This window comes from Diaphorina citri, unplaced genomic scaffold (assembly GCF_000475195.1).
Source record: "Diaphorina citri unplaced genomic scaffold, Diaci psyllid genome assembly version 1.1 scaffold285, whole genome shotgun sequence".
Lineage (NCBI taxonomy): Eukaryota > Metazoa > Arthropoda > Insecta > Hemiptera > Psyllidae > Diaphorina > Diaphorina citri.
In genome coordinates, this window is record NW_007377721.1 from 223,585 (window position 1) to 248,980 (window position 25,396).

At 39.1% G+C, this 25,396-nt stretch overlaps 2 protein-coding genes and 1 long non-coding RNA gene across 3 annotated transcripts in view; all 3 read right to left on the reverse strand.

The window, feature by feature from the left end:
* LOC103507076 (UNC93-like protein MFSD11) overlaps positions 1–21,764 on the reverse strand; it is a 43,911-nt gene extending 22,147 nt beyond the window's left edge. Inside the window, exons 1-7 of the mRNA XM_017443164.2 lie at positions 21,631–21,764; positions 15,484–15,653; positions 13,218–13,394; positions 8,017–8,165; positions 6,449–6,631; positions 5,454–5,573; positions 4,260–4,431 (exon numbers count right to left, since the gene is read on the reverse strand). Coding sequence (XP_017298653.2) covers positions 4,260–4,431; positions 5,454–5,573; positions 6,449–6,631; positions 8,017–8,165; positions 13,218–13,394; positions 15,484–15,572 — 890 coding nt within the window. The 5' untranslated portion in view covers positions 15,573–15,653; positions 21,631–21,764. The remainder of the gene's footprint in view (positions 1–4,259; positions 4,432–5,453; positions 5,574–6,448; positions 6,632–8,016; positions 8,166–13,217; positions 13,395–15,483; positions 15,654–21,630) is intronic.
* On the reverse strand, positions 3,103–3,996 carry LOC113466525. The gene is made up of 2 exons (XR_003390903.1): positions 3,924–3,996; positions 3,103–3,688 (listed from the first exon to the last, which is right to left on the reverse strand). It is a non-coding gene; the product is annotated as an uncharacterized LOC113466525 (long non-coding RNA).
* Positions 17,920–25,067, reverse strand: LOC103507077 (UNC93-like protein MFSD11). The gene is made up of 6 exons (XM_026822027.1): positions 24,889–25,067; positions 24,189–24,380; positions 23,862–23,981; positions 22,648–22,819; positions 19,615–19,750; positions 17,920–18,554 (listed from the first exon to the last, which is right to left on the reverse strand). Exons 2-6 carry the CDS (start codon positions 24,235–24,237, stop codon positions 18,348–18,350), a joined length of 684 nt encoding a protein of 227 aa, XP_026677828.1. The 5' UTR covers positions 24,238–24,380; positions 24,889–25,067; the 3' UTR covers positions 17,920–18,347.
* Positions 25,068–25,396: the final 329 nt, after the last annotated feature.

The following is a 25,396-nucleotide window of genomic DNA, read 5'->3' on the forward strand; positions in this document are numbered from 1 at the left end:
GTTTGACAGGGGGAACTGTAACTGCTATGGTCTTATCGTCCCGAAAATCGAAGAGAGAAGGAAGACAGGGTAGGAGAAAGCCAGCCGTTCCGAGAACGAACATTATCCCATCAGGATAAAATCCGCCCCGGGCGGGAATCGAACCCACGGCCTAGCGCTTACAAGGCAGACGCACTACCAACTAAGCTAACTAGGCTGGCAGTTCCGGTTCTAATCTCATTCCTAGAAAGTGCCACGGTTATAGTAGGTAGTAGCTATCAAATAGGTAATTGATTGATAGTTGTTTTATCACGATCGGGTAGGTACCTATATCAACTTTGAAGTTTTTTTTTTCGTTTCAATGGACTTGAAAATAAAAGTTGCTCCAAGTCGACCATAATTTCGAGTCAAGGTGTTTTCAACCTTGCTACAGTTAAACCCAGGCCTTGAACTATACGCCGCAAACTTGAGGCCATTGCCTGTGGGTAAATGGAAAAGGAAAATGCAAGTTGCTCTAGTTAGGCCGGTTCGATTCCCGCCCGAAGTGAACTTTTGATAAGGTTCAGACCGGCTGGCTTTCACTTGTCCTGTTCTTCTCTCTTCGATTTCGGGACGATAACACTTCCGCTGTTACAGTTCTTTCTATCAATCATCTAAAATTATCGGATTTAAATTCAACCTACTGATATCTGAGACCTTCACAAGTAAGAATTGGGACAACCACATGTGACATAGTGGTATTTCAATAACAAAAGCAATGGGGGATCCATTCGTACATTGTCAAACGGTTAATAGAAGAAAGGAAACAATATTACAGTGGAACCTCGATATAACGAAGAAAAGTCGATTTCCCTTCCCTTCAGAGGCAAAAACCTCCGTACAGCGAAGTAAAAACAATAGATAAAACGAAATAATTTGGGGCACGAGCCCGAGAAAATTACCTCAGTATAACGAAATTGGTTGAATTTTAACCTCAGTATAGCGAAGTGATCAAAAGCGAGTAGAATTACCTCAGTCTAACGAAGTTACTCTGATTTTGACCTCAGTATAGCGAAGTGATCTTAAAACCGAGTAGAATTTTACCTCAGTACAACGAAGTTACTCCGATTACAACTCAGTACAACGAAGACCTCAGTATAGCGAAGTAAATCGATATAACGAAATAGTTTCGAGTTTAACCTCGATACAACGAAAAATAGATATTACAAAAAACCTCGATATAACGAAAACGAAATTTTGGGCATTTCCCTTGGACTTCGTTATATCGAGGTTCCACTGTAATATGACGGTATCTATACTAGTGGTTCTGTGAACTGTAGACCTCACTCAGATTCCTTTGCCTAAGCTAAGACTTTAACAATAACGTCCTCTCATAATATATCTCGAGTTTAACCTCGATACAACGAAAAATAGATATTACAAAAAACCTCGATATAACGAAATTTTGGGCATTTCCCTTGGACTTCGTTATATCGAGGTTTCACTGTAATATGACGGTATCTATACTAGTGGTTCTGTGAACTGTAGACCTCACTGCTCACTCAGATTCCTTTGCCTAAGCTAAGACTTTAACAATAACGTCCTCTCATAATATATCGACAATATTGTTGTTTAACTTGGTACCAGCTTGTTGTTTTATGCCATGGTCGAATCAATGTCATTGTCTTTACTATAGGGAGCTTTAGGGTTTATATCTAGGTCTAGGTAAATTTACAAAAGTTAATGGTAGATACTTTCAATTCAATACAGTCAAAGGATGGATTTGAAAGTCAGAATCAAAGGACAATGTAAACATTGTATTGTGTCGTAGCATGTATGTATGGCGTGTATGGCGGCCATACAGCTCAAAAGTTCACTCTAATGCCCATAAATATTAATGGCATGTACTGTGATGGGACTTGGTAGACCTGTACATGAGCCCTACAACCTACAACGCCCTACACTTGAATTTAGACTACGCTACGCCACTGATTGAATTGTAGGTATACTACCTATCTACTCTGGGTCAAAGGCCCTCAAGATTAGATTTGTACAAGTATGTACCTATGTATAATGTTTGTTATATTGTTATCGGTCTCTCGAATTGTTTTATATCCTCTTGAGACCTGGTGTACTTGTACCTACAAGTACACTTAGTTTTGCTCAATAGAGACCCAAGACTTTTTTTCTGATTTACTCAATATAGACCCAGTGTACTTTCACAAGTACACAATTTTCATATAGGCCTAGAGACCTGACATATATTTTTATATGTTTTTACTTAGTCATATGTATACATATGGTAAATTTGATTTTTTCAGAAAGTAAACAAAAATATTCCACAAATTTAAAACCTCCTTAAAAGTGCAGCATAAATTTTAAAATTCTCTGTGTGGTAACAAAACTGGCGCAATTTCTTGAAATTTGTGTACTTGTTACTTGTACAAGTACGCGGGGTCTACGAGTATGTTGAGATAATATTGAAAAAATGCTCAGGTCTCTACTGCGTAAAATCTTGTGTACTTGTACAAGTACACTCGGTCTGTATTACATAAAACTGAAAAATCTGGTGTGAACATCACACGACTTTCTATCGAGTACTCTTCTTAATAACCACAAAAAATTTCATCAAAATCGGTTGAGCCGTTTTCTCGTGAAAAGAGGACAAAAACGGTCTAATTAAGCCATTTTCTTCACGTTTTTGAACCGCCGCCATTTTGAATCAGGATGGAATGTGAAAATTTCAAGTAGCCTATGTCACCCGGAGTACTTTTCTTAACAACCACAAAAAATTTCATCAAAATCGGTCGAGCCGTTTTGGCGTGAAAAGAGGACAACCAAAGGTCTATTTAGCGTGACAGACAGAAATTTTTCTAATGTGATTTTTGGAATCGTGGATGCATAAGGAGTAAGAATACCTAACTAAAAATTTCACGATTCTAAGCAATGTACAGAAAAATCTACAATTTTATTTAGGTAGGTATATAGATAGATTACAAATTGTCATCAGTAAATGGTTTCTTCAAACTTAAATTGATCCAAAGCAGAAATTTTTCTAATGTGATTTTTGGAATCGTGGATGCATAAGGAGTAAGAATAACTAAAAATTTCACGATTCTAAGCAATGTCAGACAAATCTACAACTTTATTTATATAGATATATATGTATTTTAACTTTATTTTGTATTTACCTATATATGTAGATACATTTTGTTACCATCTGTAAATAAAGTTTGATCCAATCGTGTAATAATAATAGTTTGAGCAGAAACACAACATCAGCAACATCCCGCCTATGTTGTAAATGTCTCCATGAGCTCCTGATAGTTAATGTTGTTGGTGGTGTGATGTAATAAGTTCAATATGAAAACTATACTTTCAGAACAAAACTTCAGAGGTAATAAACTCCATTATTTGTAAGTGAATAAATTGATCAATACTAATATTAGGTAGGTACCTACCTAACAAAATACAATTGTAATTGGAATTTATTTATTTTTTGCATCAAGTATAGGTACCTACAAACATAACAATATTGCAAGGGTAAATACATGAAAGAATAGGTATGTATAATGGCCATTTCTGGGCCCATTTTCCCATTTATATACTGTTCTCACTGAGACCCTCATTATTTTATGTACCTACTGAGCCCACAAAAAAAAGTAACAAAATGTGTTTTTAGGTTAAAAGACAATAAAATGAACAGAACCTTTCGCATACACTGACTCACCTGGTAAAAAATGCCTATAGGTACCTACCAACATTACAATATTGCAAGGGTAAATACATGAAAGAATAGGTATGTATAATGGCTATTTCTGGGCCCATTTTCCCATTTATATACTGTTCTCACTGAGACCCTCATTATTTTATGTACCTACTGAGCCCACAAAAAAAGTAACAAAATGTGTTTTTAGGTTAAAAGACAATAAAATGAACAGAACCTTTCGCATACAGAGACTCACCTGGTAAAAAATGATTTAGTTTATTATTACGAAATTTTATTATTTAGCTAGGTACATGAATAAAATTATAAGTAGCATTTTTACTTTCTATTACTACAGTATAGCGGAGCTACATATGTATACTAGTAATGAAAGTATTGCAATCGGTCCAAATTTTCAAAATCGGGAAATGGTTTGGGATCCCCTGATGTCAAAAAAGTGATTTTTAGCCCATGGTCTGTACGTATGTATGTACGTATTTACGTATGTGTGTACCACAGGTTTAAATGGGAAAATTGGAAAAGGTGGTATACAAAATATCTCAAGAACGGTTTGTCCTATAGCGATGTCACTTACGAGCTATGAATATAGGCCTTGTCATAGGTGTATCCAAATATGGAGGAATCGGGAAAGTTTAGGAAAGCTATGACGTAAGAGGTGACGTAACAAATGAAAGCTAGCAACATCAAGGGCCTTATGTTGAATGGAAGGGGCAGCTCAGGCTTGATAATAGCGGGCAATATGCCACCTGAAAATATGGAATGGAGAAATATTAAAAACAGTCCGCCAGATTAAAAAAAAAAAAAAAAAAAAAATGACATATTTCCCGTTCGAATGAAAAAGTTCAAAGAGTTGTGACGTCAGATTTCACGTCAAAATGCGCAAAAACGCTTGCGCACAAACAAACGAAGGAGTCATAATTTATGACGTCATCGCCTACGGGAGCGCATGCCGTGACGTCAAACTTCACGATTTACCGGTATTTTTTAAATCGATTTATCTCGGGATCTAGAAGTCGTAGAAGAAAAAGAAAAATTCCGTTGGTCCTCATTTTTCCTGCTCTATGACTTTGCAATATCACCCAAGTAAGCGCAACTGATCTATTCTGTTTTCTGTCATCAACCGGTCTTCTTCCTCCTAGCCTTTTCTTACTTATAGGGTCGGCGTTCTAGCCTTTAGGGGTGCAAATCTAGCCTTTAGGGGTGCAAATCTAGAATTTAGGGGTGCAAATCTAGCCTTTAGGGTTGCAAATCTAGCTTTTAGGGTTGCAAATCTAGCCTTTAGGGGTGCAAATCTAGCCTTTAGGGGTGCAAATCTAGCCTTTAGGGGTGCAAATCTAGCCTTTAGGGTTGCAAATCTAGCTTTTAGGGGTGCAAATTTAGCCTTTAGGGTTGCAAATCTAGCCTTTAGGGGTGCAAATCTAGAATTTAGGGGTGCAAATCTAGCCTTTAGGGGTGCAAATCTAGTCTTTAGGGGGTGCAAATCTAGAATTTAATAAGGGGTGCACAAGCCGGTGTCTTCGTGATGCCGGTCCCAAGCCCGCGGGTAAATAAAGAGGGTTGGCGTTAGGAAGGGCATCCACAGCTGTAAAGAACTAAAACCATATCAGTCTGTCATTAACTGGTAATTTAATTTAATTTATTTATTTGACGGGTCACAAAACCCAGCAATACAAAATTACATCAACAAGAACACAAAAAGAACAAGTAACAAAAACAAAAGTAAAAAATAAAAATAAATAAATAAATAAGTTTGAGACCTTCTACTTACCTACCATACCGCCGATTCCAGACATGAGGCCTGCAAAAGGCAACATTTCCACGGCTTTGGGAATCGCACGAGTAAATCCTAAACATGAGTTGTAGACGATGGTGAATATGTAGGAGAAACCTATAAAAACACAAAAAAATGAATACCTTAGGTAGTAAGTACCTCTAATACGAGTTTACAATACATGTTATAAATATCTACCTACCTACCTACCTACCTATTTTATTATTATTATTATTATTATTATTATTTTTAGAGTTTTGACAGGGGGAACTGTAACTGCTAAAGTCTTATCGTCCCAAAATCGAACAGATAAGGAAGACAGGATAGGAAAAAGCCAGCCGTTCCGAGAACGAACATTATCCCATCAGGATCAAATCCGCCACGGGCGGGAATCGAACCCGCGGCCTAGCGCTTACAAGCCTGGCCACAAAAAAGAGAAAGTAGGTAGGTATAATCAAATAATTACCTATATATATGGGCACCTGTTTTATTTGGATAAATAGATATACCAAATACCTACATACCTGTACGGGTCGTAAAAATAGGTGCATGTGTTAACTGTATTAGTGTGTACACACCTAAGGTATTTCCTTAATAAGACACCTAAGGTATTCCGTGGATGCATTTGTAACCATGTGGAACCCATTCTCATGTAAAATATTAATTAATATTAGATGAGATTCGAGATGGATTACCTAATATTGTAGACTTTATGACTCATCATCAGAATCATATGTGCAGGCACCTACATCTTAGGTATTTTTACTATAGATAGGTATTTATGTAATATATGCTGTAAATAAATCAGTCCGCGGAATAGATTTATGAAAAACTAAATCGCCAAAATCGGCCATTGAGCACCAAGAGAAAAACGAATAAACTGCTATGCTTCTAAAGTAGGTATAGGTACCTAGGTATGTACTTGATTTTTCAATGCTTAGGTACCACCTAGGTAGGTACATAATTAACCATATATGTACCTAGGTACTTACCTATATTGAAAAACATAAACAGCAGAATCAGAACATCTACTGACACGATGATTTTCCATCCTTTCTTGAAGGTCTGGAATGGGGATTCAATACTTTGGATCAACGCAGAATCCTTAGCTAGTTTCTTTTGGATTACAATATCGTTTGATTCGTTTCCTTTCTTGTCCAAGTCCAGCAAATCCTCTGAAAATACATAGAAACAATTAAAATAAAATGATTTCTTTTTAACAATCGATAAATATTTAAAACTACAATATCGTTTGATTCGTTTCCTTCCTTGTCCAAGTCCAGCAAATCCTCTGAAAATACATAGAAACAATTAAAATAAAATGATTTCTTTTTAACAATCGATAAATATTTAAAAATTAAATTCAGATAAAAGTATGTAATAATATTTTCATCCGGAGAATTACGATGAAGAAGGTTTTAAATTGGTGAGCTTTCGATATCACTCAGGACATCATCTATCTTGATCTGAAGATGATGCCCTAAGTGACATCGAAAGCTCACCAATTAAAACCTTTTTAATCGTAATTGTTCTGATATTAATATTAAAATACTTACCTACATACCTATAAGCTAGGGACTCACAAAATACAGTCAAGGCAGCTCCCTCTGATAATATACCTATCTTTTGACGGAATTTTGACAACGCAACGATTGAATTTGTGTTGTTAGGTTAAAGATTAATAGAAAGTTATAATAAGTTAGGTGAAAGTTCAATTCTATCACACCAGAAATTATGATGTAGGTAGGTACCTATACTATGACCATGCTTCAAAGTAGGTACCTATGCATACCTACATGGGTTAGGTTTTGGTAAAAGTTTATTCAGGCCATGCCTTAGCTTAGGTTTTGAGTTTTTGATTAAGGCCCTATGCATACCTACATGGGTTAGGTTTTGGTAAAAGTTTATTCAGGCCATGCCTTAGCTTAGGTTTTGAGTTTTTGATTAAGGCATTTTAATTGTGTTAATACAAGGACTCTGATTGTTATAGTTTGCCTCTGTAAATAACGTTTAATTTTGTTAATCCTGCTAGTCACAATTCAATACACAAAATTTCATGACTTGACCTGAACTCGCACCACCAACCTACACATTCAAAGTCCTCCGCGGTAACCGCTGTACGACTGTTTTCAGAATTCGTTGAATTCGATTGCCTGTGGCGTTGAACAGCTAAAAAAGAAAATGATAAAGTATTATTTGATAATTTTCTATTAGCTTATCGTTTATCTTTTTGATTGTTTCACTAATATAGTTCCCGAAAGAATTGTTCGATTTTATTTTTATAATTTTATTTATTTTCAAGATGAGTGTTTCATTCCCGTTTTTAGCACTCAACCTTTGCTATTTATTTAGCAAGAGAAATTTCAGACTGGCATCCTCCCTGTATAAAGTCCCCCATCAGCTGGTTGTTCAGAACTGATTCTATAAGGATGCATCAATATCTATCGTGTTCTGCCGTCTAGGATCAGCAAAAACCGAGACAAGTACGATTGTTGTCATATGGCAACGCTAGGCGCTAATGGGTTGTACCCCACCCAGACAATAAAATGGTATAACTTACCCTTTTCATAATGTGGAAGGAAGAGAAGGAGAACAGTTCCCAAAGTAACAACGACAGATACAAACACGAGAACCAAATTCCGTGTTTCGGCGTCAATATAGGTTTTGTCCGTGAAGAGAAAGTAGATGACCAAATTACCAATGAAGGCCCTGAGGAAGAAGAGAAAAGTTTGAATTGTCACGGGGTTATTTGGCCCGTGGCGAGAGGATAAATGAAAACACTTCGATTGAGGAAATTAATGAACAGTTATTTGTTTTATTAAGGGGTGATTTATTATAATGAGAAATATTTATTAAGTTAATATTAATTCAAGATGAGCTAACTTGTTCATTTATTATTGAGACATTTGAACAAGATAGAATAGTATTCAAAATAGTCAAAGGTGATCCAAGACCCTGGGAGAATTAGAAGGAAAATGAAAGGTAGATCCCACCGCCAATAATAATCCGAGCGCCGGCCAAACACAGTCTGACGAGCCCCCCAGTGAGGAGCTCTCAGGTGCTGGCGAAATGGTTGATGGTTCTCCCACCACTTTGTGGTTGCTACTTCAGATCTTAGCTCACTGTATTTATAATGGTATAATGTAGTTATGCCGTCGAATGCACCAGGGCAAGGATAGGTATATCCTGTCAGTACTTATCTTTGGGAGAGGTTTGATAGAGGGAACTGTAACAACAGGGTGTTATCGTTTCGAATACGAAGAGAGGAGGACAGGATATGAGAAAGGCAGCCGTTCCGAGAACGAACCTTATCTGTTTAGGATATAGGGATAGGAGAAAGGCAGCCGTTCCTGGAACGAACCTTTTCTGTTTAGGATATAGTCGACCCCGGGCGGTAACAGCATAACTCTCATAATGTTTGCGAAATTCTTTCCTTGAGCCCTAGGTAAGGTGAAAAAATTTGGACCGATTGCAATAATTTCATTACTAGCTCTAGCTAGCTATACTGTAGTAAGCTCTAGCATTACTAGCTCGCTATACTGTAGTAATAGAAAGTAAAAATATAATTAAGTATGGGCCCAAATTCGCACCAGCGTCTCTTGTACATCTTCAACAATATTTCATGATATCCTGAACAATATTTCATGACAGGTCTTGTCCGATCCTCTTTCTTTTGATCTCCATGACACCCATGGGACCAGGTGAGGCTGACAGCTCGGAGTACGTGGGTTCGGAACGAAATTATGTTTGCTCTTAATAGCCATTGTGTTAGCTCCATTGTTCTGTCCTGAGTCTGACACGGGTTGTAATTACGGTCATTGTCCGACAGGTAGGTAGGTAGTTATAGGTACTATAGGTAGGTAGTTATAGGTATTGTAGGTAGGTAGTTATAGGTACTATAGGTAGATAGTTATAGGTACTATAGGTAGGTAGTTATAGGTACTGTAGGTAGGTAGTTATAGGTATTGTAGGTAGGTAGTTATAGGTACTATAGGTAGATAGTTATAGGTACTATAGGTACATAGGTAGGTAGTTATAGGTACTGTAGGTAGGTAATTAAAGGTAATACAGACGAGACTTGGCTGTCAAGGTCACAATATGTTTTCTAAATACCAATATTATCAATGTAAACAAACACGGCACATAAATTTATTAAAATGTAAGGTGATTAAATACAATATTAGATTAGTTATCAACAAAATAATTGCTGATAAACAGAAAACAGATCATTAGGGGGTCAAAATTATTATTGAAAAGAGTACCGCTAACAATTGCCTCTCCAATACTCGACTCTTGTTTCATAAAATTGACTTCAAGATGAGAAATTTGATTTTTATACAAAATTTTATAGAATATAGATGTTTGGCCAATGTCCAGCACCTACTGGAATGTCTGAAAGCTAGGTTTTGGGCTACTTAATAAATGTAGTTTCTTTGTGTTATTATGTCACAACTTTGGTGCTCACTGCAGGATTGTAGGGTTTTCCCAATATCTCAATTATCCTAACATCCAATGTTTACCTACCATGCTGGCACCGGTCGCTATGCGCATTTATACATATGTCATAGCTACTCATTNNNNGTCTGACAGACCGCAGTCTGAGCGTGAGGGGCTGGCCTTAGGCCCGTCCCCCTTTAGACGCTTAGATACGCCACTTTGAGTAGTGCATAATCGGCTGCAAAGCCAAACCTTTAGTTGTGAAAACGATAGCGAGTCTTTAGAGGGTCTCTATCATTTTCATGATTTTGCAGTCGACGCTACTCAAATTCGCGCATCTACGCGTGCAGTGTGAGACGGGACTTATGGCAACGTTTAAACCAGCAATTTCCAACTAGCGGTCAAATGTGGCCTACCAGACCATTTTTGTGGCCCGCCAAGCTTTTAGGGTTTACCTTGATTTTTTCTCTTTTACTATGGGGTGGACTTCGAAAATGGAGCATCCACACCCCATCCCCTCACTAAAATCCTGGATATGGACCTGCTCCCCTGTGTATGTGGCTCGCAAAGTAGGTACCTGCCAATGTAGCATGTGACCCGCATACTCATGGAAGTTTGAAATCCCTGGTTTTAACTATCACCATTTTCGTTTTCAGAGTGTTCATCTGCTCGTTCTTCTTCTCTATCACGTGGCTTCTATACGTAGCTTCAGGGTTGGTGGGGTCAGGAGCAGCTCTACTGTGGACAGGTCAAAGTGCTTACCTCATCCTCAATTCTAACCAAACCACTTTGGAAACCAACTTGGGTTTATTTTTTGTGCTCTACCAGAGCGGGTGAGTGAAAATTGGATGATATTTCTTCTCAATCATATCGAGATATGTATAGCTATGTAGGTAGGTATTTACATAAATACAGGTTAACTGACAGACAAAATACACCTTACTTCGATTGCAAATCGGTCTTACTCTCTGGTGTTCTTGTGTAAACGCAGCACCTAAATGAGGGGTATTGACTAAATGTCTCTTTTTTTCCATGTAATGAGATGAGGGACACATCACCACTCTACGCCATAGTGGCTATAGGAAGGGAAATGTTTCATCGCTACGAAGTGAAAGGCGGTGTAACAGACACACAGTACTAAGATAATATTAATTCTTATCAATTTCTTTATTGATTTCATTAATATTTGAGAGTAAGAATAACTAAAAATTTCACGATTCTAAGCAATGTACAGACAAATCTACAATTTTATTTATATCTAGATGGATAGATGGGCAAATTCTTATGCACCAAAGTGCATTATAGGTAGATATGTATATGTATACCTGTGTTGATTTATTTACCACGTGATGGAAATTTATTCGCTAATTATTTTAACATCAACGTGTGCCGTGTTTGTTTACATTGATAATATTGGTATTTAGAAAACATATTGTGACCTTGACAGCCAAGTCTCGTCTGTATTACCTTTAACTACCTACCTGGTGTTGGCTAAAATCTAATAATATACAGTGTTTATAAAGTCGGGGACCCTTGAATATTTTTTGAACGGCTAAAGATAGGAAGCTGAAATTTAGAGTAGTGTTTTATCTTTTAAAATAACATTTTTTAAAGTAGTTCCGAAATTAAGGTCGGAGCCAGGTTCGGCCCCCCTGGGACCGATCCTGTCTCCGGACGAAATTTGGTGACTACTTCAAAAAATGGTATTTGAAAAGATAAAACAACACCCTAAAGGTACATTGCTTAGAATCGTGAAATTTTTAGTTATTCTTACTCTCAAATATGAATGAAATCAATAAAGAAATTGATAAGAATTAATATTATCTTAGTACTGTGTGTCTGTTACACCGCCTTTCATTTCGTAGCGATGAAATCTTTTAAAATACCATTTTTTAAGGTAGTTCCGAAATTAAGGTCGGAGGTAGGGTCGGTCCCAGGGGGCCGAACTTTAAAATCTTAAATGAGAACCCCCTACTTGTGATACATCATATCAAAGGTCTTAAAGAACGTAGTAGTTTAATGCAAGATTGAGCTCGATCCAACAACCAGGGCCGGAGTTTTGGCCTATTCAATTTTTCATATTTCCATGTCCTTCTGCCAATAGGGGAAGCACCAAAAATGGGAAATTCATATGGATTGGTGATTTGTGCTTCAAATGGGTCCCACTAATGGGTCATATTGAAATTCAGACCCAGAAATGAAATTTAGACTTTCGGCCCTGATGAACCTCCGGGGGCGGAATGTTCCGAAATTTTATTTTTGGGACCGAACTTCAATATGAATCATTAAAGGGGACCTATTTGAAGCACAAATCACCAATCGATATGAATTTTCCATTCTTGGTGCTTCAGGAGAATTGGCGGGAGAACACGGAAAAATTGAATGATGTAATAATAATGAGAATGGTTTATTTTAATATAACTATAAAGATATCTTCCTTTTGTTCCTATATAAGTACCCCCAATGGTACTTATGTGACTGTTTTATGAAATTTATTCAAGCTGTGTCCACACAGAGTCGATGGACAAGGTGGATCTATGTTGCCGAGGCAGTGTGGTGTAAGAAGTAAGTTGATGAAAAAAGTTATCCCCTACATCACAGTGTAATTGTATATCTCTAATCATCATGAACGCGTAAGTATATCATTTGATTGATGGCCTATTCAAATTTTAATAGGCCATAACTCTGTCCCTGGTGGTCGGATCGAGCTCAAACTTGTACCAAAGTACTACGTTCTTTACAGGTTTAAATTTGAAGAAACCATTTACGAATGACAATTTGTAATGAATTAATCAAAGCATTCAATAATTTATCAATCAAAGTACATAGATAAATGGGTATTATCCCTCTGAGGTAATGCCACTAAATATCTACCTATTGAAACGATAACACACTCATGAGACCAAAGCAAGGCACCACTTCATTCAATGAGCAATAAAATTTAAAGATAAATAAAAGTAAAAAAAAAAAATGTTCGACGTGTAACTAGGTAGGTATACTTAATATCTTGTGGCGCTCACAATAACACATACACTAAATACATAATTTATAATCAGCGATGAAACATTTCCCTTCCTATAGCCACTATGGCGTAGAGTGGTGATGTGTCCCTCATCTCATTACATGGAAAAAAAGAGACATTTAGTCAATACCCCTCATTTAGGTGCTGCGTTTACACAAGAACACCAGAGAGTAAGACCGATTTGCAATCGAAGTAAGGTGTATTTTGTCTGTCAGTTAACCTGTATTTATGTAAATACCTACCTACATAGCTATACATATCTCGATATGATTGAGAAGAAATATCATCCAATTTTCACTCACCCGCTCTGGTAGAGCACAAAAAATAAACCCAAGTTGGTTTCCAAAGTGGTTTGGTTAGAATTGAGGATGAGGTAAGCACTTTGACCTGTCCACAGTAGAGCTGCTCCTGACCCCACCAACCCTGAAGCTACGTATAGAAGCCACGTGATAGAGAAGAAGAACGAGCAGATGAACACTCTGAAAACGAAAATGGTGATAGTTAAAACCAGGGATTTCAAACTTCCATGAGTATGCGGGTCACATGCTACATTGGCAGGTACCTACTTTGCGAGCCACATACACAGGGGAGCAGGTCCATATCCAGGATTTTAGTGAGGGGATGGGGTGTGGATGCTCCATTTTCGAAGTCCACCCCATAGTAAAAGAGAAAAAATCAAGGTAAACCCTAAAAGCTTGGCGGGCCACAAAAATGGTCTGGTAGGCCACATTTGATTAGGGTCACATGCTACATTGGCAGGTACCTACTTTGCGAGCCACATACACAGGGGAACAGGTCCGTATCCAGGATTTTAGTGAGGGGATGGGGTGTGGATGCTCCATTTTCGTAAAGTCCACCCCATAGTAAAAGAGAAAAAATCAAGGTAAACCCTAAAAGCTTGGCGGGCCACAAAAATGGTCTGGTAGGCCACATTTGGCCGCTAGTTGGAAATTGCTGGTTTAGACGTTGCCATAAGTCCCGTCTCACACTGCACGCGTAGATGCGCGAATTTGAGTAGCGTCGACTGCAAAATCATGAAAATGATAGAGACCCTCTAAAGACTCGCTATCGTTTTCACAACTAGGTTTGGCTTTGCAGCCGATTATGCACTACTCAAAGTGGCGTATCTAAGCGTCTAAAGGGGGACGGGCCTAAGGCCAGCCCCTCACGCTCAGACTGCGGTCTGTCAGACTGCGGTCTGTCAGACAGTCTGAATGTCTCAAAGGGTTATCCGTCCGCACAACATGTGCTTAATATTTCTTATCTTCAGTGATCCCTCGGGAATCGGTGCATCTAGCGTTCTTACTGCCCCTGAGACAGTCGGAATGTCTCAAACCGTCCACTTCGCACGGTTATCCGTCCGCACAACATGTGCTTAATATTTCTTATCTTCAGTGATCCCTCGGGAATCGGTGCATCTAGCGTTCTTACTGCCCCTGGCTATACCATCAAAGTGGAATGGCTACACCTATGCCCTTACCCACTAGGTACCCACCAAATTGCACTGTTGTAAAGAAATGTCCTCTAGAGCAGCGATTTTCAACCGGGGGGACGTGAGAGACCCTCTGGGGGTACGCGAGAAAAAATTGAGAGACCATTAAAAATTCTCCCTTTAGTTAAATCTCTCATTACGTCGTTGTTGAAATCCACCATCAAGTATCTACTATAGGTACATTTTTGATTGAAAGTGAAAAATGGCCCAATAGCCTCGTGTATGGAGCGTGCTTACACTGCTTACCAGTGTGTTAGTACGCCACCTGGTGAGCGATTAATGAACCTGACATAAAAACAAGTCTGTAAATAAGTAGGTAACGCTATTATTTACAGAGTCTATCTTTTTTTATTTTTTTACATAATTTTATTTTTACATTCTTTCATAATCATAACATAAACAATTAAACATCTATAACACTATAACTATGTAAATAATTATGTATAGGTAGGTATGTATAAAGAAAGAGATGAGGAACCTAATGTAAACAAAGGTACGAACTTTAGTCGAAAGGTACGTCTAAAATCCTACACGAGCCAGGGCCGTATTTGGGGAGGGGGGAGGGGTTAACAGTGTAACACATTTCTTTTTCTTCAAACATGAAAAATACACACCTAACATCTTCTTCTTTGTGTGCCATGTCCATTACTGGACGTTTAGCAAACAGCAGCAAACATAACATAAACAAAATAAAAATCATAATAAATAACAGAAGGTGAAAAACAAGTTGCGCGCAGTCGAATCGTCAGAATTTTTGTCGATAAAACTATCTGTCGTTAGGTAAATTGTCGATAGAACTATCTGTCGTTAGGTAAATTGTCGATAGAACTATCTGCCGTTAGGTAAATTGTCGATAGAGTTATCTGCCGTTAGATAAATTGTCGATAGAACTATCTGCCGTTAGGTAAATTGTCGATAGAACTATCTGTCGTTAGGTAAATTGTCGATAGAACTATCTGCCGGCGGGGGTACGTGAGATTAATCCGGGTAACCAAGGGGTACGCGGGCGAAAAAAGTTTGAAAACCGCTGCTCTAGAGCAAAGGGTCCAAAGGAGAAGACCCCCCATGAAACTTACATAAAGCACAACGCTCCCACGAACATAGTAGCTTTGCTGCCTAGCACATTACACACTGCCGGTGAAATCCACATGCTCACCCCACACATGATGGAAATCAAAGCTTGGCTGTAGTATCCATCACCCGTGTAATCAGGCACTTCATTTTTGACGGAAACCAGGAAAATTTTCTGAAAAATACAACAAACATGGAGGTACCGTAACCTGGGGCTACTTTGCTCCAAATTTTGGACTTTCCTACGGAAATCTTTTAATAACTTTGGTATAAATAATTGTAGACACAGAAGAAAAAAAGAGTTTTCCGTTTTCCCTAGGAAAAATATCGTGTTTTGCACTTTTTTAAGATGATGAGTGTGATGAATTGATGACATACCGAGGTAATACCCAGAATTGTCCCAGATATAATTGCAGACAGAACTTAAGAAAAAAAAAGAGTTTTCCGTTTTCCCTAGGAAAAATATCGTGTTTTGGACTTTTCTAAGATGATGAGTGTGATGAATTGATGACATACCGAGGTAATACCCAGAATTGTCCCAGATATAATTGCAGACAGAACTTAAAATGGTGATTTTCCTGGGTAAGCTGCCTGATATAGACATAGGTACAATTGAATCTTTAGGCAGGTACATTCTCTGACCCTCGTGAAAACAATCTTACAATGTAGGTACCCTGAATGAAATGGGGCCAGTAGTAGGGATTTGATGTCTGAAGGCTATAAAATAGATACCTATACCATGTTCTTGTTCATGAAGCCCTGAATGAAATGGGGCCAGTAGTAGGGATTTGATGTCTGAAGGCTATAAAATAGATACCTATACCATGTTCTTGTTCATGAAGTTGAAATCAATTTACAAATTTATTAAAATGTAAGGTGATTAAATACAATATTAGATTAGTTATCAACAAAATAATTGAAGACCCCACGGGAAAAAAGATGGGAGTCCACCTTTTCTCATTTCGAGAAAATCGCGTTTTAAACTTTGAAACGCTATTACCAGTCGAATCGTCAGAACTTTTGTCGATAAAACTATCTGTCGTTAGGTAAATTGTCGATAGAACTATCTGCCGTTAGGTGAATTGTCGATAGAACTATCTGTCGTTAGGTGAATTGTGGATGGGCATCGAACCCGGGACCTCTTGTAAGTCGAGCGAGAGCTTTGCTAAACTAACCGTGCCCCAGTTGTTCTAAATTACCGACCTCAGTGATGTAGTGGACTCAAGTCCAAGTCAGGTGATAAAAATTAGCGTAGTGTATTAAGCGGGGAACGACCTTTGGGTCAAGCATTTACGCTTAACACAGTTGTCTGGCTAGGGGACGTTAAACAGAGAGAAGACTAGCGTCTGGCTGTGGGACTATAAACAAGGAGGAGAACAGCTAACCCTAACCAGCCTAGCAAGCTGGCAGTTCCTCAAAGGGTTCTCTCTGCTTTTAAAGACCAAGCACAAGTCCTCACGATGGTTGACTGCGGTTCAGGACGAGCCAGCCAATTTAACATGGCTAGAGCTAGAGACCATCACCCCGGAGTATAGCAGATACAAGAAGATATCTTTTCTTTATTCTGCTATCGCCATTCGGCGAAAGCTAAAGCCGCTACAACAACAACAACAAAATGATTTTTTTTTTTAAGAGGTTTGACAGAGGGAACTGTAACTGCTATGGTCTTATCGTCCCGAAAACGAAGAGAGAAGGAAGCCGTTAGGTGAATTGCCGATGGGCATCGAACCCAGGACCTCTTGTAAGTCGAGCGAGAGCTTTGCTAAACTAACCGTGCCCCAGTTGTTCTAAATTACCGACCTCAGTGGTGTAGTGGACTCAAGTCCAAGTCAGGTGATAAAAATTAGCGTAGTGTATTAAGCGGGGAACGACCTTTGGGTCAAGCATTTATGGGAGCGAGAGCTTTGCTAAACTAACCGTGCCCCAGTTGTTCTAGAGCTTTGCTAAACTAACCGTGCCCCAGTATTACCGACCTCGGTGGTGTAGTGGACTCAAGTCCAAGTCAGGTGATAAAAATTAGCGTAGTGTATTAAGCGGGGAACGACCTTTGGGTCAAGCATTTATGCTTAACACAGTTGTCTGGCTAGGGGACGTTAAACAGAGAGAAGACTAGCGTCTGGCTGTGGGACTATAAACAGGGAGGAGAACAGCTAACCCTAACCAGCCTAGCAAGCTGGCAGTTCCTCAAAGGGTTCTCTCTGCTTTTAAAGACCAAGCACAAGTCCTCACGATGGTTGACTGCGGTTCAGGACGAGCCAGCCAATTTAACATGGCTAGAGCTAGAGACCATCACCACGGTGTATAGCAGATACAAAAAGACATCTTTTCTTTATTCTGCTATCGCCATTCGGCGAAAGCTAAAGCCGCTACAACAACAACAACAACAACAACAACAACAACAACAACAACAACAACAACAACACAGTTAAAATTCCTTTTTATACAGTTGATCTAAATTCGTGGCACCAGGCATTAGACTCCTCTCTAAAAGTCTTACCCCAGCCTTCTACAATGTACCCCAGCCTTCTACATCTGGCTTTAAACAGATCCCCTCAATATTTCCTTTCCATGGGGTTTAATAGACGAAATTGTAACAATGGACGTCTTATTCGTCCCGATTCCCTCCTGGACAGGATAGGAGAAATCCAAGCCGTTCCTAGAACGAACCTCATAAAGTTCGACCTGGGAGGGAAACGTGTCCGCGATCTAAAGGCCCATTCCTACTCGTCGTGAGTTTCATCCGATTTTTTCTCCGAATGGCCTGTAAGTAAAGTAATTTAAATGAGAGTGTTCCCACTACACACGACACGATTTTCCCCGAAGGTTAAGAGGGAATGGGCCTTGATGCTTACGGAACAGACAACCTGAGCTAACTCGACTGGCTCTCCTCAACACTCCTCACATTCCAAGAGAGTGGTAATCCTCCTGAGGACATTTCTTTTCGCCTGCGATGCAATCTCTTGGAGACATAGCAGAAGGATAGAGTTCCCAACAGAAGAAATCCTGTGAGACACAATAGTTGCGTGTGAAGACCAGCGAAGTTACTGCCCGTGAACGTAATGGCTGCAGAACAGTTCTGAAAACATACAGAGAAGAACTAAATTTTAGCAAAAAAAAAAAAAAAATAAAAATAAAAAAAATGGTTTTTCCCATTTTTCACTAAATTTTAGCAAAAAAAAAAAAAAAAATAAAAATAAAAAAATCGGTGCTTCCATATTTCCTATAGGTACCTACCTACATATGTGTATGGGCATGAAATTTAAAACTGATTCTGATTGGTTGATTCAATTTAAGATCGTTCTCGTTCTCACCCTACGGAAAGACTGGTCAGACGAATCTTTGCAAAGGTCAAGCTTGAGATTCTCTTGGAGGGTTTCAGCAGTAGGTATATATAAGTTCTGTGGGTCAACTTGATAAGGAGAACCAAAAGGTAGATACATATTGTGCAGAACTTCAAAGAATTATTATAGATTATTTGGAGCGTCTCCGAAACATGTCGGCTTTTAACAAATAAACTATAATAATTCTTTGAAGTTCTGCACAATATATCTGCCTTTTGGTTCTCCTTATCATAACAGTAAATTCAAAGAGCAAATCAAAGTGCTAAAACGGGAAAACCATGGACCCAGGTTCCAATTACATATGAAGAATTATGAGCCTCAAAAAAATCGGACCTCCCTGTATATTAGACCACCACAGAAAAAGGACGTCTATGAAATAATTAAGATGCTGAGAACTTGAGATTGTTCGACGTGCGCAGCGACGGTTTTCTTTCAGTATTTTGAGAGGAAGTTCTAAGTCCACCTGGCGGAAATTAAATTACTTGGGCATTGGTAATTTAAAGTCTTCTCCTCCTGTTACGTTCACTCTAGATGAGCTGAACGACTACTTTACATCAGTGGTTCCCAACCCTAGTCCTCGTCTCACGTACCCTCTAGTCCTAAGAACTGAAGATTGTTCTTAGGACTAGAGGGTACGTTCTTAGGTAGAAAAACCGATTCATAAATACCGAATTATTGCAATCCTGTGCTGAGCACGTGCTCAACTGCAAAGGGTGTGCTTATATGTATTTGTTCATAAATACTGGTGTAAGAATTAACTTCGTTTAGAAAAAGTGAAAACTTCTATATACGCACCTTACAGAACATGAAAACGGCAAAAGTAGCTACGATGTCATTTGGAAATAGTTTGGCCAACAGCGCGGATGTTTCACTGTTGTACACAATCTCTGCCAAGTGCAACAGAAAACTGCCGAATATTCCTAGGTATGCTCTGAAACACAACAATGTTGGCATGTTTTTTTTTTTTTTTTTAGGTTTGATAGAGGGATCTGTAACTGCTAAGGTCTTATCGTACCGAAACCGAAGAGAAAAGGAAGACAGGATAGGAGAAAGCCGGCCGTTCCTTGAACGAAAATTATCCTTTAATAATAATAAAAAAAACCGCCCCGGGCGGGAATCGAACCCACGGCCTAGCACTTACAAGGCAGACGAGCTACCAACTAATCTAACTAGGCTGGCTGTTCAAATGTTTGAATTATGAGTTTGTTGGTTTTGCCATCCATTCCGTCACAAACTCCCCACCTCCTCATAAGTTGGGATAGGGAAAAGCCAGAAGCACACAATAGCCCAGATGGTCATTTTTGCCATCCATTCCGTCACAAACTCCCCACCTCCTCATAAGTTGGGATAGGGAAAAGCCAGAAGCACACAATAGCCCAGATGGTCACCCGTCCGGATACTAACCATGCTCACCGTTGCTTATTCAAGGAACTTTAATATCTAGGTACCTAATGAGAAGAGGTGCAACCAATGGCTAATGGTGGTTTTTTGACTTTTTACTGTATTGCATATTGCATAGTTAAATATTTTGCAGGCATTCATACAATTTGGCCTTTTTGTAGGTAATTCTGCAACTGATATATGTACATAGGTATAGGTATTATAGTAAATTATGTATTTAGCATCAGAATAACCTCCGTGGCCTAGTGGGTATCACACTACGCTTGCACGTCGGAGGTCCGGAGTTTGGTTCCCAGCGGGGTCGAAGTTTTAGTTTTTTCAGCTCTGTGCTTGAGGTTCGGGGTGCACTCAGTCTCGTGAGGACAATTGAGTAGCTACACTGGTTGACAAAATTAGAGGAACGCTCGTATTTTTTGGTTTTTCTCACAGTACTGGGGGGTTCTTCTTTAAGATTTTAAAGTTGGCCCCCCTGGGGCCGATCCTGGCTCCGGACGAAATTTGGTGACTACTTCAAAAAATGGTATTTGAAAAGATAAAACAACACCCTAAATTTCAGCTTCTCATCTTCAGCGGTTCAAAAAATATTCAGGGGACTTTATAAACATTGTAGATATTATTATGGCCGGAACCGCCATCTGGGACTCGGTTGAGGTCTGGCTCTCGGGTTGGGTGGTCTGATTGGGTGAACTTACCAAATGGATTGCCTGGTCCGTGGGTCGGACTTTGGCCGAGTTTGGACCTCGGTCATGGTCTTAGCTCGGAAGGTAGAGCGTCTGCCTTGTAAGCGCTAGGTTGCGGGGACGATTCCCGCCCAGAGCGGATTTCATCCTAAAGGGATAAGGTTCGTTCGCGGAACGGCTGGCTTTCTCCTATCCTGTCTTCCTTCTCTCATCGCTTTCGGGACGATAAGACCTTGCAGTTACACTTCTTCCTTCTATCAAAACTCTTTAAAAAAAAAGCTCTACCTTCCGATCTAACTGATAATTACAGTGCTTACTTATACTGCTCGAATAGGACCTAAGAGCCCATGTAACCCAATCTATCCTATCTTCCTTCTCTCGTCGCTTTCGGGACGATAAGACCTTGCAGTTACACTTCTTCCTTCTATCAAAACTCTTAAAAAAAAGCTCTACCTTCCGATCTAACTGATAATTACAGTGCTTACTTATACTGCTCGAATAGGACCTAAGAGCCCATATAACCCAACAGTAGGCTACTACCATTAAACCATTATTCATTATTGTGGTTAAATTAATAAACAATGATGAGGATGAAATTCCACACCTCGGCTGGGATTGAACCCTCGCTCTCCGAATTACCAGGCGAGCGTCTTGACCACTACACCACCAAAGGAGGTCTAACTAAGCTAGCAGGACAAGGATAATAATGAAATCATAAGTAGGTACTTACGTTTATGTGGAAAAAATAGAAAGTAATAAACACGAGATCTGAAATGTTGACACTAGTAAAACCTACTGCTCTCAGCTATTTCCTGGCACCTACTGTACTGACTCACTGAGTGTTGAATTGCCACTAGCACTTGTAGGTAATGTGTATAGTGTACTGACAACAGGTGTTTAGTAAGGTTAAGGTCACGCGAGCTAAGGATCTGGTCGGGAAAGGTTCATTTGTTTCTAGAGACTCTAGGCTATAACCTTATTTAGAGTAACCGTGTCACCTAATGTAGGTGACATACGGTTCGGACTTTCACCCTAGGATATGTTTGTTGACAACTCACTGAGTGTTGAATTGCCACTAGCACTTGTAGGTAATGTGTATAGTGTACTGACAACAGGTGTTTAGTAAGGTTAAGGTCACGCGAGCTAAGGATCTGGTCGGGAAAGGTTCATTTGTTTCTAGAGACTCTAGTAGGCTATAACCTTATTTAGAGTAACCGTGTCACCTAATGTAGGTGACATACGGTTCGGACTTTCACCCTAGGATATGTTTGTTGACACGTCGGGAAAGGTTCATTTGTTTCTAGAGACTCTAGGCCTAGGCTATAACCTCATTTAGAGTAACCGTGTCACCTAATGTAGGTGACATACGGTTCGGACTTTCACCCTAGGATATGTTTGTTGACACTGCAAAATATTGGAGAGTTGTCTACAAAAGAGACCTGAAGAAAATCGAGTTTTGAGACAAGTCTTGGAGATTTCACTGATGGGAGAATTTTCAACGATAAAAAAAAGGAGTTCTTAATGATCCAAACAAAAAGTTACGTGAACATTTATCTCCAGAAACATGCATTTTCAGCAAAAAACTGATCCTTGTTTTTGATTTTTAGTCCGTCCTTCCTTTATTATTACTAATAATAAAAGGTATAGTGGACGGGTTCCTCTAAAATTTTGTCAACCAGTGTATTTAATCAAGTAGTGACCAGTGCTGTTTTACCATAGTAGGTAAGTAAGTTAGTAATATACTTACGAACTATGAATATAGGCCTTGTCATAGGTGTACCCAAATATGGAAGAATCGGGAAAGTTTAGGAAAGCTATGGCGTAAGAGGCTATGTAACAAATGAAAGCTATCAACATCAGGGGCCTTATGTTAAGGGGGAAGGACATCTCTGGATTGATGATAGCGGTTAGGATGCCACCTGGAATGAGAAAGGGAAATCGTACCTGATCAATTTTTCTTCTTCTTCTTCTTCTTCTTCTTCTTCTTCTTCTTCTTCTTCTTCTTCTTCTTCTTCTTCTTCTTCTTTTCTCCTCCTTTAGTTTTTTTTCTCCTCCTTTAGTTGAAGTGATCAGTCGATGAAAATTTACTCCGTGTTTAAATATTTCTAATTAAGTAAATAGTGAATAAACCTTCTTTTTCTTCTTCTCCTTCTTCTTCTTCTTCTCCTTCTTCTCCTCCTTCTTCTTCTTATTCTTCTTCTTGTTCTTCTCCTTCTTCTTCTTCTTCTTCTTCTTCTTCTTCTTCTTCTCCTTCTTCTTCTCCTTCTCCTTCTTTTTTCCCCTCCTTTAGTTGAAGTGATCAGTCGATGAAAATTTGCTCCGTGTTTAAATATTTCTAATTAAGTAAATAGTGAATAAAACGTAAACACCTCCTTTTTCTTCTTCTTCTTCTTCTTTTTTTCTCCTCCTTTAGTTGAAGTGATCAGTCGATGAAAATTTGCTCCGTGTTTAAATATTTCTAATTAAGTAAATAGTGAATAAAACGTAAACAAGTTGTGTTTTTCTTGAAGAAAATTGTATGAACTTTTTTAGTAAAGAACTGTCCTGAATGTACAGCAGTAAGTAAAGAAAATATAGACATTTATAAAAAACCAATTTGGAACTTTTCATTTTTTATTAAAATTTCATTGTTTTTATTTTAACATTAACAGCTTCAAATTTGGCCTTGAAATTGAGGGGAAATCCGAGATCAACGAACCTTGTTATCAGCTCTCTGATTAAGGTGACAATCACAACAATCCTCCTTTTCCCGTACAGACGGGGTCGGCGTTTTTCGTTAGCCTCTCAATCAGACATTTTGTTTTGGCTACTAGTGGATGCCCTTCGCACTCAACATTTGCTAAGTCTTTAGCAAGGGAAATTTCAGGCTGGTATGCTCCCTGTTTATATGTAGTCCCCCAGCCAGACCAAGCTGGTCGACTCCCTGTTTAAGGTACCCCGGCCAGACAAATAACTACGTACCTACCATACCGCCAAATCCAGACATCAGGCCTGCGATTGGTAGCATTTCTATGGAATTGGGAATCGTTCGAGTAAATCCTAGACATGTGTTATACACGATGGTGAATATGTAAGAGAAACCTGGGAACACAAATGAACCACTTTAGTAATGAGTTGGGTACACAAATATAGCGTGATGGAGGACAGAATAGGCCAACCTGTTTAGGATAAAGTCCGCGCGGGGGGAAATCGAACCCGCTACCCAGTGGTTGCAAGGCAAGCGCGTTACCCTCCAAGCTAGAAGAAGAAATAATTATTATAAAACATATAAAACAAACTGTCACTTACCTATATTGATGAACAAGACTAGAAGAAGAAGAACATCAGGAGAAGTCATGATTTTCAATCCCTTCTTCAAAGTCTTTAACGGGGACTCAATACTTTGGATGAGGGCAGAATCTTTAGCCTGTCTACTCTGGACAGAGTCGGCCTCAGCACCTCCCTGGCAGATTTCCTTACTGCCCAGCTCTAGCAAGTCTTCTGCAAACATAACACTAATCATTTTAACAGAAAAGTAGGTAACTAAGGTACCACAAATAGGCAGAAATTTATTTTATAAATAGAGGTTTGTTTTAATAGAAAAGTACCACAAAATATAACTAGAGGGTTTTTTTTTTAGGTACCTGTGTTTTAATGTCAAAGAATTGTAAGTAACTATTACTCCAGGCAATAGGTAATTTCGCCCCTCTTTTAAATTCTCTACACCTTAAAAAAGTTTCATGTTGAACGGTTACAGGTGATGTCAATCAACCATAGTGTAGACCAGGGTTGTCTAGCCCTCGGCCCGCGAGCTCATTTCTGCGGCCCACGAAAGCCCGCGAAGGCCCGTGTAGAAGGCCCCACCTGTGAGTTGAATTTTTACCTTTGCGGCCCGCCAACTCTCTACCTTGGTCTCTTGTGGCCCTCGGGTGCGCAAAGGTTTGGACAACCCTGGTGTAGACCCTATTTTACACCTAATACCTTACTAACCAGTGCAAGTACACCTTACCTTTCTCATAAAGCGGTAAGAAGAGTATGAGAAAGGTTCCCAACAGAACGACAACATTTATAAATACAATGACCAAATCCCGAGTGTCAGCATCAATGTAAGTTTTGCCAGTGAATTGGAAGTAGATAACCAAATTACCAAGGAAACCCCTGTGGAGAAAGTGAAAACCAAGAATGAAATGTTTCCAACATAATAATGATGTAGGTATAATTCAAGAAACAAAAATACTATCAATTAATTTTTTTAATTAAAATTTTTAAAGTAGGTAGGTATACTTAACTTTTTCGTGGTTATCACAGCTTTAACAAGAGCCTTCTTTACTATTTCTGGCATATGTACGTATGTAGGTATATCTATTTTTGAATAACCTCCGCGGCCAAGTGGGTATCTCACTAGGCTTGCAAGCCCGGTCCCGGGTTCGATTCCCGGCGTGGTCGAAGTTTTTCGCTCTGTGCTTGGAGATCGGGGTGCACTCACCCTCGTGAGGACAATCGAGTAGCGACCAGTG

Bases quoted from the DNA above. Each gene is read 5' to 3' on its own strand.
- LOC103507077 (XM_026822027.1), bottom strand. From the start codon at position 24,237: ATGACTTCTCCTGATGTTCTTCTTCTTCTAGTCTTGTTCATCAATATA. The intron at 19,751-22,647 runs GTAAGTATATTA...GTTGTGTTTCAG, and splicing joins AAGGCCTATATTCATAGTTC to AGCATACCTAGGAATATTCG. The intron at 18,555-19,614 runs GTGCGTATATAG...GTATGTTTTCAG, and splicing joins CCGTTTTCATGTTCTGTAAG to AACTGTTCTGCAGCCATTAC.